The 14,485-nt window shown below is 42.3% G+C and overlaps 2 protein-coding genes across 3 annotated transcripts in view; one reads left to right on the plus strand and one right to left on the minus strand.

The window, feature by feature from the left end:
- Positions 1-14,485, plus strand: part of LOC106606373 (Ig lambda-2 chain C region) — a 147,058-nt gene that overhangs the window by 44,790 nt on the left and 87,783 nt on the right. The window lies entirely within an intron of this gene.
- The window catches only part of LOC106606374 (immunoglobulin lambda-1 light chain), a 113,106-nt gene continuing 101,281 nt past the window's right edge, over positions 2,661-14,485 (minus strand). The window contains exons 1-3 of one of the 2 annotated variants that reach the window (XR_014392496.1): positions 8,235-9,120; positions 4,797-8,138; positions 3,664-3,931 (exon numbers count right to left, since the gene is read on the minus strand). Coding sequence is in view for 1 of the 2 variants with exons in the window: in XM_082976083.1 (XP_082832209.1) it covers positions 3,606-3,931; positions 4,797-4,826 (356 nt within the window). In the remaining variant the exon portion in view is untranslated. Of the gene's footprint in view, positions 3,932-4,796; positions 8,139-8,234; positions 9,121-14,485 lie in introns of those variants that run through there. The other variant, XM_082976083.1, reaches the window with a different exon arrangement.

The raw sequence follows: 14,485 nt of genomic DNA on the forward strand, positions 1-14,485 counted from the left end.
AACATTATCATTTGTGATTGATGATTTGTGTTGATGTATGATGGACATAATGTTGTCTAGAAATGTTCTTATCATTGGATTCATCATCTCATACTATAATAAGTGTATCTATACACAATATGTCTGTGTATAGTATCTGTAAATACTAGGGGTGAAACGGTTCACAAAACTCACAGTTCGGTACGATACGGTACAGTGGTGTCACGGTTTAGTACGGTTTCAAAACATCGACAAAATAAATGCCTGAGAAATATGTACTTTGTATTTAGATTTTCCATTTATTATAATAGTAAACATGGGTAGCTTGAATTCCCAGGAGCATATGGAAACTAAGGGACAACAAAAAACAGCAGGTCCTGCCTTGTAACATGAAATAAAATAGTCATTTAAAACAGAACTTCAACAAGAGTGTGTAGTCCAGCAGCATATTTCAAAATTAAGTCACATAGCAGTACCTTAAACAAAATAGGACCACTTGAGACTGGTTACTTAAATAATAAAAACATTATCAGATTTTCATTAAGAAGATCAGTCTATCCACATGATCTGCAGTGAGCACAGATCGGCTTGCTGTGACAATGTCAGCCGCTGTGGAGAATACCCTCTCGCTAGGGACAGAGGTCCCAGGCACAGCCAGGTAGCGCCTTGCTAACATGGCAACATGAGGGTATATTAACTCTTTGGTCTTCCACCATGTAAGTGGATCAGCATCCAGGGGAATACAGTCCACTCCCCTGTATGAGGTCACCTCGTCCTCTATGACCTTGACCTTTGACTTGGTTCCCTGCTCCTGGGTCGTGAACAACTCCCCAAAAAGCTCAGCCATGGCAGACTTCTTTTCTGGAGGAGAACCCCTGTCGTCTGCCGTCTCTGGAGAGGGGTTGGCTCCTGTGGCATCTGTGGCTTGACCCTGCAGAACCAAATTAGATTAAAATTACTCTCTCTGAAGTGGCTTTAAAAAAAATTTTTGTTGTTAGAAATGTATATCAGACACTATTATGACAATTGCTAAATCACTAAATAATAAAATAATAAATGTCACATTAAAATAAATACAATACCTGTTGTATATTGGTCACAATCTCTGCTGTGAGTTCATTGTAGACTCTCAGACGAGCAGCAGCATCCAGGTGCAGCAGGGACTTGAACCAGGGTCCAAAGCAGTGCTCTTGTGTAAGAAGTCTTGGACACCAGGGTCAGCTTATCTAGGCTCCAGGTTAACTCTGATATTAGTCTTGACATCCCTTACTGCGGGTTCATCTTCATCAGATGCCACCATTGATTTCAGGATCATTGTTTTCATAGGCAGGACCATGGAAACTGATGGAATGTTCTCAGTGCATGTCAGTGTTGTGACTGTTTTGAGAGGTTTGCACCTCTGCTAGTCTTATGTCATTTTCAGACAAAGTCACAATATCTTTGACGTTCTTCCTCACAGCTTGATCAGTCAGTGTAAAATGCACTGCAGCTTTCTGCTCAAGGTATCTCTCAACCATCTGCCGCTATGAATTTTGCTATCGCTGCGTTGATTTCTTTAGCCCTACCGGAGTCAGCCACATATCGGTGCCCTGGCTCGCCAATGCTTGCCATGTTGCTCCTTTGCATTTCGCTAACTGCTAATTCCTTCATAAGCTAATTGCTGCTACGACGATCTCTCAGCTCTGTTCTTGCTGGAGTGAAATAACTAATCAGCTACGAGACAAAATACATTTTTTTTTAAGACAACTTTATTGCTATGTGGGTATTTTTCCCACATTAATTTATACGCCATTGGTTTATGCAATAATATATTTTTTACTACGAAATATATAAATATATATATATATATATATTCGTAGCTGTAATATATGATTAATGTATTGTTCGGTTCACAGTGCGTACCGAACCCCGTGCACCGTGGACCCTGTACCGAACGGTTCAATACGAATACACGTACCGTTTCACCCCTAGTAAATACTGAAAATACAGAGTAAGGTAATACAGGACTACTTTACAAATATACTGTTGAAATACAACTCTTTCCTCTTTCTCCCTGCTGGCAAATATACTCATGAACAATCCATGCCTCAATTATCTCAAGGCTTGAAAATCCGTCTTTAACCTGTCTCCTTCCCTTCATCTACACTGATTGAAGTTGATTTAACAGGTGACATCAATAAGAGATCATAGCTTTCACCTGGATTCACCTGGTCAGTCTATGGCATGGAAAGGGCAGGTGATCATAATGATTTGTGCACTCAGTATATACTGTTGAAATACATCTCTTTGAGACACAAGGTGGATGCATATTACAACTGTTTGAGCCACAAGGTGGAATCATATTACAACTGTTTGAGCCACAAGGTGGAAGCATATTACAACTGTTTGGGCTACAACGTGGAAGCATATTACAACTGTTTGAGCCACAAGGTGGATGCATATTACAACTGTTTGAGCCACAAGGTGGAAGCATATTACAACTGTTTGAGCCACAATGTGGAAGCATATTACAACTGTTTGAGCCACAAGGTGGAAGCATATTACAATATGTTTCTCTCTTCTCTTTCCACCTGCTGGCAAAATATTAATGACTCAAATGTTATTGTACATCGTAGTTAGATGCAAGTTTATAACACTATTGAATATTGTAACGATAAAATATGAATATATTGAACATAGCATGTCATTGTACTGTTGTTTTAATTCATCATACAGTGAAATAGTACAAGCAAATATTGTACAGGAAATAATGTGATCCCCAATCACATGCTTTCTTTACATATCAACAGTTCTCTTTAGATAGATATGGATGATAATTAAATAGGTATTTCAGAATTATATTATAATTAAGCAATAAGGTCCTGAGGGGGTGTGGTATATGGCCAATATACCACGGCTAAGGGCTGTTCTAAAGCAAAACGCAATGTGGAGTGCCTGGCTTCAGCCCTTAGCCGTAGTATATTGGCCATATACCACAAACCCCCGAGGTGCCTTAATGGGATTATAAACGGGTTACCAACGTAATTAAAGCAGTACAAATAAATGTTCTGGTATTCGGTCTGATACAGTATACCACGGCTGTCAGCCAATCAGCATTCAGGGCTCGAACAACCCAGTTTATAAAACAATCATATCACACTAATGAAGGTTCTCAACAATGTGAAGTTTTAATTTAAACTAAACCTCTGGTCCATCTCTGGTTATTCATTAACATTACAGTAAACCTGCTCTACATCCTGGATATCTGGATCAACTATTTCTGTAGCTGGTCTAAAGTCAGAGAGCAGGCTGCTCTATTTGAGTTCAGTTAAATTCACCCTCATTTAGTGCTGCTAACACTGATGCTCATCAACATGATCAAATACAAACACTTGTTCTTTATAATGCTCTTTATAGAATATCCACAATACAACAAAGCTCTAACTATTCCTCTATTATACATCTGCAAATCAACCAATTTCAAATATAAAAAGTATACTTATCATATAGCCTACGATATCAGTATTAGTGGATATTTCTCTCTTTAATGGAACATAATGTATATATGTAGGTTAAACTTCTAATGCGTTAACAATATCTTGAAAAGTGATGTAGAATATCAAATTGACATTACAATGATTCTCAGGCTACTCAAGGCTGCATTCAGACTTCTTGATGCCTTTCTCAGCGAACTTGGAGCCCACGGTGACTTTACATGAGAACACTTTGTCCTGGTTCCATTCTGACGTGTCAACGGTCAGACAACTACTGAGTTGGAACGTCTTGTCGGCTTGCGGCACCGGCCCACTCGTAGCGATGACGCCGGTGACCGGATTCCCGCCAGCGGTCCAGCTGACATCGGCGTAGCCCATGGCCATCTGACTGGCCAGACACACCAGGGTGACTTTGTTGGACTTCAACTCATCGCTGGACGGAGGGAGGATGGTCAAGACAGGCGGAGGGAGGGTAGAGTCTGGACCAATGGAATGAGCAGAATAAATATTACACAAAATCATTCGATATGTTAGTAGAATGAAACAGGGTTGTGTGATTATACTGTAGAATAAAAATATAACGTTTTCTCAAAGGCTACAAACAATTAACATGTTGGGCTCATAAAATGAAAAGGCACTAAAACCATGTAATTCTATTGTTCCATGTTACTCACAAATCTCTGTTTGTACCTGGTCTCATTTTAAAACCTTCTAAGTAACTCTCCATATGTGACTTTTCAGAGGTGAAGCAGATTTCTGTACAAGTGGATAATGAGTTCAGATCTCTACGTTTAAACATAATCAAGTAGTCAGATGTGCTAAATGAGGGATACAATCAAACATATATCCTACTACTAGTCACCCAGCAAACAGAGAACTGTAATGTAGTAGCCAACAATGTAATGAATCCTGTAGTAACATTGTGTGTAACTACCATATATATGGTTTTATCATTATTTAATATAATGTGGGACCAACATTATAAAGGTTGATACAACTTTATGAAGCATTCACATTCAAATCTACCTCTAAGTAAATAGATTATTATTGTTTAGACATTATAAATGAGTAGTGTTGTCAAGTGACAGCAGTAACCTTCATGTTGAAATAGTGCAATACGTTTATTAAGTTTAAATGTGAAATCAACAACTACAGATATACTGTAGGATATGAAGATGTCACAATGTGTCCATGACACTTGATAATCGGTCCACAAAGTAGGTTATTTACACAAAATAAATATGAAATAAGAATATAACGTTAAATATTTAATTCTATTAACTATTATGTATTAAAAAAAAAACTTGAATTCAAAAAATTAAGGTTAAAAGAAAGGGTACTTACTACTGACAATGAGCTTGGTTCCTTGTCCGAATACCACAGTGATTCAGTTTGTATACACAGCCGTACAAAAACCTCCTCACTCTCTCTACTGAGAGGACAGGAACTGAAACATCCCATTCAGACAGAGCTTCACTCTCTCTACTGAGAGGACAGGAACTGAACCATCCCATTCAGACAGAGCTTCACTCTCTCTACTGAGAGGACAAGAACTGAACCATCCCATTCAGACAGAGCTTCACTCTCTCTACTGAGAGGACAGGAACTGAACCATTCCATTCATACAGAGCTTCACTCTCTCTACTGAGAGGACAGGAACTGAACCATCCCATTCAGACAGAGCTTCACTCTCTCTACTGAGAGGACAAGAACTGAACCATCCCATTCAGACAGAGCTTCACTCTCTCTACTGAGAGGACAGGAACTGAACCATTCCATTCATACAGAGCTTCACTCTCTCTACTGAGAGGACAGGAACTGAAACATCCCATTCAGACAGAGCTTCACTCTCTCTACTGAGAGGACAGGAACTGAAACATCCCATTCAGACAGAGCTTCACTCTCACTACTGAGAGGACAGACAGGAACTGAACCATCCCATTCAGACAGAGCTTCACTCTCTCTACTGAGAGGACAGGAACTGAACCATCCCATTCAGACAGAGCTTCACTCTCTCTACTGAGAGGACAGGAACTGAACCATCCCATTCAGACAGAGCTTCACTCTCTCTATAAACATCACAGGCTTTTCTAGAGTTTCTCTCTATGAAGTAACAGTATATAGAATAGCATCATATTCTGCTGTTGGTGTCTGGTCCTTTTGAAGTTAAAGCACTATCCATACGATGCAGTGTTGACTTGATGATGATCATGATGATGATATTATGATGATGTCTTGACCTGATGATGATGATGATGGTAATGATGATGATGATGATCACAACAAGAGAGACAACATCATTTTCCTTTCAGACAATGTCTTCTTATAATCTTGTTGACATGTAGGGATGGATGGTTCTTCCATTTCCAGATCTCCCATTGTGTCATGTATCTATTGTTATAATAATCACTGATCAACTTCAACTGCTGTTTCTTAGAGTTCACCCCTCTGCCTCTTTTAAAGCAGAAGTGAGTGTATTTGGTGAGGAGGTTTTTGTCATGGTGTATATCACTGTGATACATAATCATAAACAGAGCTGTTCCAGGTCTTACAGTAATACACTGCTGAGTCTGTCTCCTCCACATTGTTAATAATCAAACGATAATCTGATTTAGACTGATGATTAGATGTGAATTTAGGAGAGGAGAAACCAGAGCCATATTCTACAGATCTCCAACCAGTGTGGTACCACCTTAATTAACATGTACTCAGGGACTTCTCCTGGAACCTGTTTATGCCAACCAGCAATATTATTAACAGTCCCCAGGTTACAGTCCATAGTGGCCGTCTCTATTATCAACAGTCCCCAGGTAACAGTCCATAGTGGCCGTCTCTATTGTCAACAGTCACCAGGTTACAGTCCAGAGTGTCCGTCTCTATTATCAACAGTCCCCAGGTTACAGTCCATAGTGCCCGTCTCTATTATCAACAGTCCCCAGGTTACAGTCCATAGTGTCCGTCTCTATTATTAACAGTCCCCAGGTTACAGTCCAGAGTGTCCTTCTCTATTATCAACAGTCCCCAGGTTACAGTCCAGAGTGTCCGTCTCTATTATCAACAGTCCCCAGGTTACAGTCCATAGTGGCCGTCTCTATTATCAACAGTCCCCAGGTTACAGTCCAGTGTGGTGGTCTCTATTATCAACAGTCCCCAGGTTACAGTCCAGAGTGGCCGTCTCTATTATCAACAGTCCCCAGGTAACAATCCATAATGGTGGTCTCTATTATCAACAGTCCCCAGGTAACAATCCATAATGGTGGTCTCTATTATCAATAGTCCCCAGGTTACAGTCCAGAGTGTCCGTCTCTATTTTCAACAGACCCCAGGTTACAGTCCATAATGGTGGTCTCTATTATCAACAGTCCACAGGTTACAGTCCATAATGGTGGTCTCTATTATCAACAGTCCCCAGGTTACAGTCCAGAGTGGCCATCTATTATCAACAGTCCCCAGGTCACAGTCCAGAGTGTCCGTCTCTATTATCAACAGTCCCCAGGTTACAGTCCATAGTGTCCGTCACTATTATCAACAGTCCCCAGGTTACAGTCCATAGTGTCCGTCTCTATTATCAACAGTCCCCAGGTTACAGTCCATAGTGTCTGTCTCTATTATCAACAGTCCCCAGGTTACAGTCCAGAGTGTCCATCTATTATCAACAGTCCCCAGGTTACAGTCCATAGTGGCCGTCTCTACTATCAACAGACCCCAGGTTACAGTCCAGAGTGCCCGTCTATTATCAACAGTCCCCAGATTACAGTCCATAATGGAGGTCTCTATTATCAACAGTCCCCAGGTTACAGTCCTTAGTGGCCGTCTCTATTATCAACAGACCCCAGGTTACAGTCCAGAGTGCCCGTCTATTATCAACAGTCCCCAGATTACAGTCCATAATGGAGGTCTCTATTATCAACAGTCCCCAGGTAACAGTCCATAGTGTCCGTCTCTATTATCAACAGTCCCCAGGTTACAGTCCAGTGTGGCCGTCTCTTATCAACAGTCCCCAGGTTACAGTCCATAGTGGCCTTCTCCATTATCAACAGTCCCCAGGTTACAGTCCATAGTGGCTGTCTCTATTATCAACAGTCCCCAGGTTACAGTCCAGAGTGGCCGTCTCTATTATTAACAGTCCCCAGGTTACAGTCCAGAGTGGCCATCTCTATTATCAACAGTCCCCAGGTTACAGTCCATAGTGGCCATCTCTATTATCAACAGTCCCCAGGTTACAGTCCATAGTGGCTGTCACTATTATCAACAGTTCCCAGGTTACAGTCCAGAGTGCCCGTCTATTATCAACAGTCCCCAGGTTACAGTCCATAGTGGCCGTCTCTATTATCAACAGTCCCCAGGTTACAGTCCAGAGTGGCTGTCACTATTATCAACAGTCCCCAGGTTACAGTCCAGAGTGTCCGCCTCTATTATCAACAATCCCCAGGTAACAATCCATAGTGTCTGTCTCTATCATCAACAGTCCCCAGGTTACAGTCCAGTGTGGCCGTCTCTATTACCAACAGTCCCCAGGTAACAGTCAGAGTGCCTGTCTCTATTATCAACAGTCCCCAGGTTACAGTCCAGAGTGCCCATCTCTATTATCAACAGTCCCCAGGTTACAGTCCATAGTGGCCGTCTCTCCTTTCCTCTCTGTCACAACAGGAGGCTTCTGTGTCACCACAGTCACACCACTGACACCTGGGAAATAAGAAGATGACATGTAGTATAGAGAAACATACAGACTCATTATTAATAAAACAGGAAGTAAAACCTCCAGGAAGTCAGACTCCTTACATGTTAGAGCAGTGATGAGAGTGCAGAGTGTCCCCAGCATGTTGTCAGTGTGTGGTGTGAACGGCCCTTACTGTCCAGCTGAGAGATGAGCAGGGTTAGAGTGTGAGGAGAGGAGAGGCTGCAGAACCCACCTATAAGGAGACAGACAGGGAGGACCAGAGGGAGGGGCCTCTACAGTTAACCTATCACCAAGCCAGGGTAGGACCAGAGGGAGGGGCCTCTACAGTTAACCAATCACTATCTACTCTCAAACGTACTGTATCTGGGTATTCACAAGACCAACAGACAGATTTCTAAATAATAACTGGATGTATCCTATATTTTCATCATTATGACATACATTTCAATTAGAGTCACTATTAAACTATAGAAAATGGAAATATTTAGAGAAGACTATTTCATAAACATATTGGATTTGTTTTGTTGCATTGTAAAGATCAATATTTTGTTTCTTCTCAGTTATGTTTGTTAGTTTAAATCAGCATGTCATAATATGTATAATAATAACATTCTAATAATATTATCTGGATGGTGGGGTTCTGAACTAACAGTATATCACTAAATGACTGTTGATGTAATATGTCTCTACAGTAAACCAGGGGACTGACTATCATGGAGGTTATCTGATACATGGAGTCTTCTGTTAGGACGGAACCATCTGGAATATCCCTTTATCATTCATGGTTTGTGACAACTAGGTGTAATTGTTAATGACAACATTCTACTAAATGTGTGAAGGGTTTTGTGTAAAAGACAAGCATGGCCTGTTCTCATACTGCAGACACACTGGTTCAGGATGACTTGACATTCAGTTAGTGTCTATATTCAGAACATCTGAAAGCAGAAGTGAGTGTGTTTGGTGAGAAGGTTTTTGTCATGGTGTACATCACTGTGATACGTATTCTTTAACAGAGTCGTCCCATGTCTTACAGTAATACACTGCTGAATCTGTCTCCTCCACATTACTGATTATAAACTGATAATCCTTATCAGACGTGGCTTTAGATGTGAAACGATCAGAGGACAAACCAGATCCATAATGATCAGGAGAGTCATCAGTATGGTGAAACCTTAACACATACTGAGGAGCTCCTCCTGGAACCTGTTTATACCAGAATACATTAATAACTTTCATCTTTGGTGATGTCACAGTGAAAAGTAGCAGTCCCCTTTGTACTGACAGTCAGTACTGAAGGTGTCTGTGTCACTGCTTTCTGGCAACTGACATCTGTGGGAATTAAGCACACAATTTAAGACAATAAATCATAAATTAATATTAAACTGGTATTGCATTTTTAGGATTCAGATTGAACATACAGAAAATTCCTTACATGTTAGAGCAGTGATGAGAGTGCAGAGTGTCCCCAGCATGTTGTCAGTGTGTGGTGTGAACGGCCCTTACTGTCCAGCTGAGAGATGAGCAGGGTTGGAGTGTGAGGAGAGGAGAGGCTGCAGGAACCACCTATAAGGAGACAGACAGGGAGGACCAGAGGGAGGGGCCTCTACAGTTAACCTATCACCAAGCCAGGGAGGACTAGAGGGAGGGGCCTCTACAGTTAACCTATCACCAAGCCAGGGAGGACTAGAGGGAGGGACCTCTGAAGTTAACCAATCACCAGCTATTCTCATTGCTCTACATGAGGCCCTGTCTTCATCACTGACTCATATTCTACCTCCATCAAACCATGACTGGAGTTTAATATCCTATACTAGTTCTACACAGGACCAACATAATGATGTGGTATCTAATCTCCTACCTCCATCAAACCATGACTGGAGTTTAATATCCTATACTAGTTCTACACAGGACCAACATAATGATGTGGTATCTAATCTCCTACCTCCATCAAACCATGACTGGAGTTTAATATCCTATACTAGTTCTTCACAGGACCAACATAATAATGTGATATCTAATCTCCTACCTCCATCAAACCATAACTGGAGTTTAATATCCTATACTAGTTCTACACAGGACCAACATAATGATGTGATATCTAATCTCCTACCTCCATCAAACCATAACTGGAGTTTAATATCTTATACTAGTTCTACACAGGACCAACATAATAATGTGATATCTAATCTCCTACCTCCATCAAACCATAACTGGAGTTTAATATCTTATACTAGTTCTACACAGGACCAACATAATGATGTGGTATCTAATCTCCTACCTCCATCAAACCATAACTGGAGTTTAATATCCTATACTAGTTCTACACAGGGACAACATAATGATGTGGTATCTAATCTCCTACCTCCATCAGACCATGACTGGAGTTTAATATCCTATACTAGTTCTATACAGGGACAACATAATGATGTGGTATCTAATCTCCTACCTCCATCAGACCATAACTGGAGTTTAATATCCTATACTAGTTCTATACAGGGACAACATAATGATGAGTTTCTCAGCATGTGTCCCAAATGTCTCCCTCCTTAGTAGTGTACTACTGTTGACCAGAACCAAATGGGCCCTTAAGAAGAGTGCACTATAAAGGGAATAGAATGCCTTTCGGGACGCACCCTCAGTTTCAGTCCACCCCCCCCTCCCCAAACAGTTTTGAGAGGTGATAAAATTACCTCTAAATTTACATGAAGCTATAAATAAGGAGAGGAGGAGGGGAGGAGGAGGGGAGAGGAAGCAGGTGTGTCCTGGGGGAGAAAGGGAACAACACATCACTTCCTGTAACTGAGTATCAGAACTAGAACGTGTCCCTGGTGAATGACTCTGATAACTAGAAATAGTAGATATGAAACTATCCGTTTTTTCTGGGGTGGGACTGAAACCAGTGGTCTGACTAGCGCCAAACTGTGACTGCTTTAACGTAGGTATATCTTGAGTCATTATATGTGGTCCTATGTCCTCCTCTGGTGTACGTTAACAGAACTGCAGCCTCTTTTCTGATCGCTGATGCAGAATGTGAAACGCTAGAATGACGCCGCAGTACACTGACTGTACAAAACTTTAAGAACACCTTCCTAATATTGAGTTGAATCTTACAAGGTCATAGTACTCATTAATGCCGAAATGATACTGAGTCTGTAGTAGGATGTCCCTTGGGGGTATCCGTACCTATGTATGACATGCGAGGGTCAGGTTAATAAAACGGGCTGGAGCTAGAACCTCGTGGTTGTGCGTCCTTATTTTAGATCATACTACATGGTGTCAGAAGTGGTTTTAAAATTCACAAAAACCTGAAGGACGTACCAAGTAAATCATACATTCAGGCTGTTTCAAAGCAGGGAGGGCACAGTGTTGGAGATAAAACAGTGCATGTCATTGTTTTGCTAGCTAACGAGCAAGGACTAAGTTACTGCTAAGCAACGTTGCACGAGGAAGTAACTGGCGGGATATCAGGGTTTGCGACTCCAAGTTCAATGGGCTCTGGCGCAAACACGGACAGGCCAGTGGCTAGTGCTGACGGATTTCGCATTAGTCCCCTGGAGAATTTTGTTTGTATGGACATTCAAAACTGGCCGAAATGGATCAGGCGCTTTGAAAGGTACAGGGTAGCATCAGGCTTAAACGTGAAAGATGAGGCATTTCAAGTTAATACACTGATCTACTCTATGGGTGATGAAGCCGAGGATATATTAAATGCTTCAACGTTGACTGAGGAAGAGAAACTTAACTATAAGGCTGTTAAAGACTGTTTTGAAACGCATTTTCTAGGGAGACACAACATTATATTTGAGAGAGCTAGGTTTAATATGCGCAAACAGGAGCAGGGGGAAACCACCGACAGTTTTATCACAGCTGTTCACAAACTAGCAGAACATTGTCAGTTTGGCGCGCTCAGGGAAGAGCTGATCCGAGATCGGATTGTAGTGGGAATAAGGAATATATCACTTTCTGAAAAGTTACAGTTGGATTCCCAGCTTACCTTGTCCAAAGCTGTAAACCAGGTTAGGCAGAGTGAGACAGTAAAAAGACAGCAGATGATACTGTGCGACAGCAGCTCCTTGCAGAGCGAAGAAAGTGAGGAAATAAATGCATTTTCATACCGAGCTAAAAAAAAACGGAGGGGAACACAGAACAGACGTGGAGAAAACATTCACAGACAGCACCAGTAGCTAGTTCAAGTGTTTGTCACAAGTGTGGGAAATCCCCTTTCCACAGATGGAAAGATTGCCCAGCAAAGGATGCGGAATGCAGGAGATGTCACAGGAGAGGCCACTTTTCAGCTGTCTGTCGATTAAAGCAAATGCATGAGGTCTCAAAGGAGGTACAGCAAGACAGCATCTTTCTGGGAGAAGTAAAGGAAAACAATGCTGGCTGGCATTCAGACATTAAACTCATTGGGGAGGTTGTGTCATTTAAACTAGACACAGGGGCAGCAGTGACAGCAATACCAACTAGGCTGTATAGCTATAGCAGAGATGGCCCTTTGCTCTCTACAAACAAAAAACTGTACGGGCCCAGTAATAAGATTTTACCAGTGGTAGGGCAGTTGATGATTAAACTGGAGAGTAAAGACAAAAGTGCCATCCAGCCTGTCTTCGTCATTGACTCTCTAGCCAGACCGTTGCTGGGGCTGACAGCAATTGAAGCATTGCAACTCATTGAGAGAGTGAGCGAACTGGAGGACCCAGGTGCGGTTTTCAAAAAGAAATTTCCAAAAGTGTTTTCTGGTCTAGGAAGGATAGAAGGTGACTACAAAATCCGCCTGATGCTGTCCCCTATGCTCTTACCACCCCCCGCCGTGTGCCTATCCCTGTATTGGCCAGAGTAAAGGAAGAGTTGGGGAGGATGGAAGAAATTGGGGCAGTGTCTAAAATAGAGAGTCCCACAGACTGGTGTGCAGGGATGGTAGTGGTCCCAAAAGCCAATGGGGACATAAGGATCTGTATGGACATGACTAACTTGAATGAGGCACTCTGCAGAGAGAGACACATCTTACCATCAGTGGAGCAGTCACTGGCTCAGTTGGATGGCTCACAAGTTTTCACAAAGCTGGATGCCCGCTCAGGTTTCTGGCAGATACCGCTTTCATCAGAGAGTAGGGCGCTCACAACGTTTATAACACTGTTTGGCCGTTACTGTTTTAATGTTTTGTCATTTGGAATCGCTTCCGGTCCTGAGCATTTCCAAAGACGCATGTCCCAGCTGTTGGATGGGCTGAGTGGCATCATATTCCACGCGGACGATGTGCTCGTGTGCGGAAGGGACAGAGCAGAACATGATGTAAGGCTCACGGCAGTTCTGACCCGACTCCAGGAGACTGGCCTGACACTCAATGAAAAATGCACTTTTGCACAGTCAGAGGTCTTGTTCTTGGGACACAAAATCAGTGCAGCTGGAATAGAGCCGGACCCGGAGAAGATCAGCGCCATCACAGATATGCCCAGACCCCAGAATGTGGCTGAAGTCAGGACCTTCTTAGGTAAGGCCACATATGTGGGTAAATTCCTCCCACAGTTCTCAGATACAACCAAACCGCTGAGAGACTTACTAGCCAAAGAGAATGACTGGTCATGGGGTCAAATGCAACAGGTAGCGTTTGACAAAATCAAAGGAGACCTGGCCTCACAGAGAGTGCTGGCCCAGTACCGTCCCAACACTAAGACAAAGGTATCAGCATATGCATCATCCTTTGGGCTAGGGGCGGTTCTCACACAGATGCAGGACAACATGGAGTGGTGTCCAATAGCATACATCTCCCGAAGCTTATCCGACACAGAGCAAAGGTATGCTCAAGTAGAGAAGGAGGCGTTGGCTATCACATGGGCATGTGAAAGGCTCAGCCAATACCTTATTGGCCTGCAGTTTACAGCAGAGACTGACCACAAACCACTGTTGGCTCTGTTAGGGACAAAAGCACTGGACGACTTGCCTCCCAGAGTTCTACGCTTCCGCCTCAGATTACTGAGGTTCACCTATAAGATGGTGTATGTGCCAGGGAAGGCACTGATCATAGCAGACTGTAACGCCCTGGCCATAGAGAGGGGTTTTTTGTTCTTTATTTTGGTTAGGCCAGGGTGTTACATTGGGTGGGCGTTCTATGTTCCTTTTTCTATGTTTTGGTATTTCTTTGTTTTGGGCCGTGTGTGTGGCTCCCAATCAGGCACAGCTGAAGCTCGTTGCTGCTGATTGGGAGTCACACATAAGGAGCATGTTTTTCCTTTGGGTTTTGTGGGTAATTGTTTCTGTTTAGTTTTGTACCTAGCAGAACTGTAGGCTGTCGTTCATTTTCGTGTTTTGTTTAAAGTGTTTCTATTAATTAAATATTGAATATGAACAC

The sequence above is a fragment of the Salmo salar genome, chromosome 06 (genome assembly GCF_965601325.2).
Source record: "Salmo salar chromosome 06, fSalSal1, whole genome shotgun sequence".
Classification (NCBI taxonomy): Eukaryota; Metazoa; Chordata; class Actinopteri; order Salmoniformes; family Salmonidae; genus Salmo; species Salmo salar.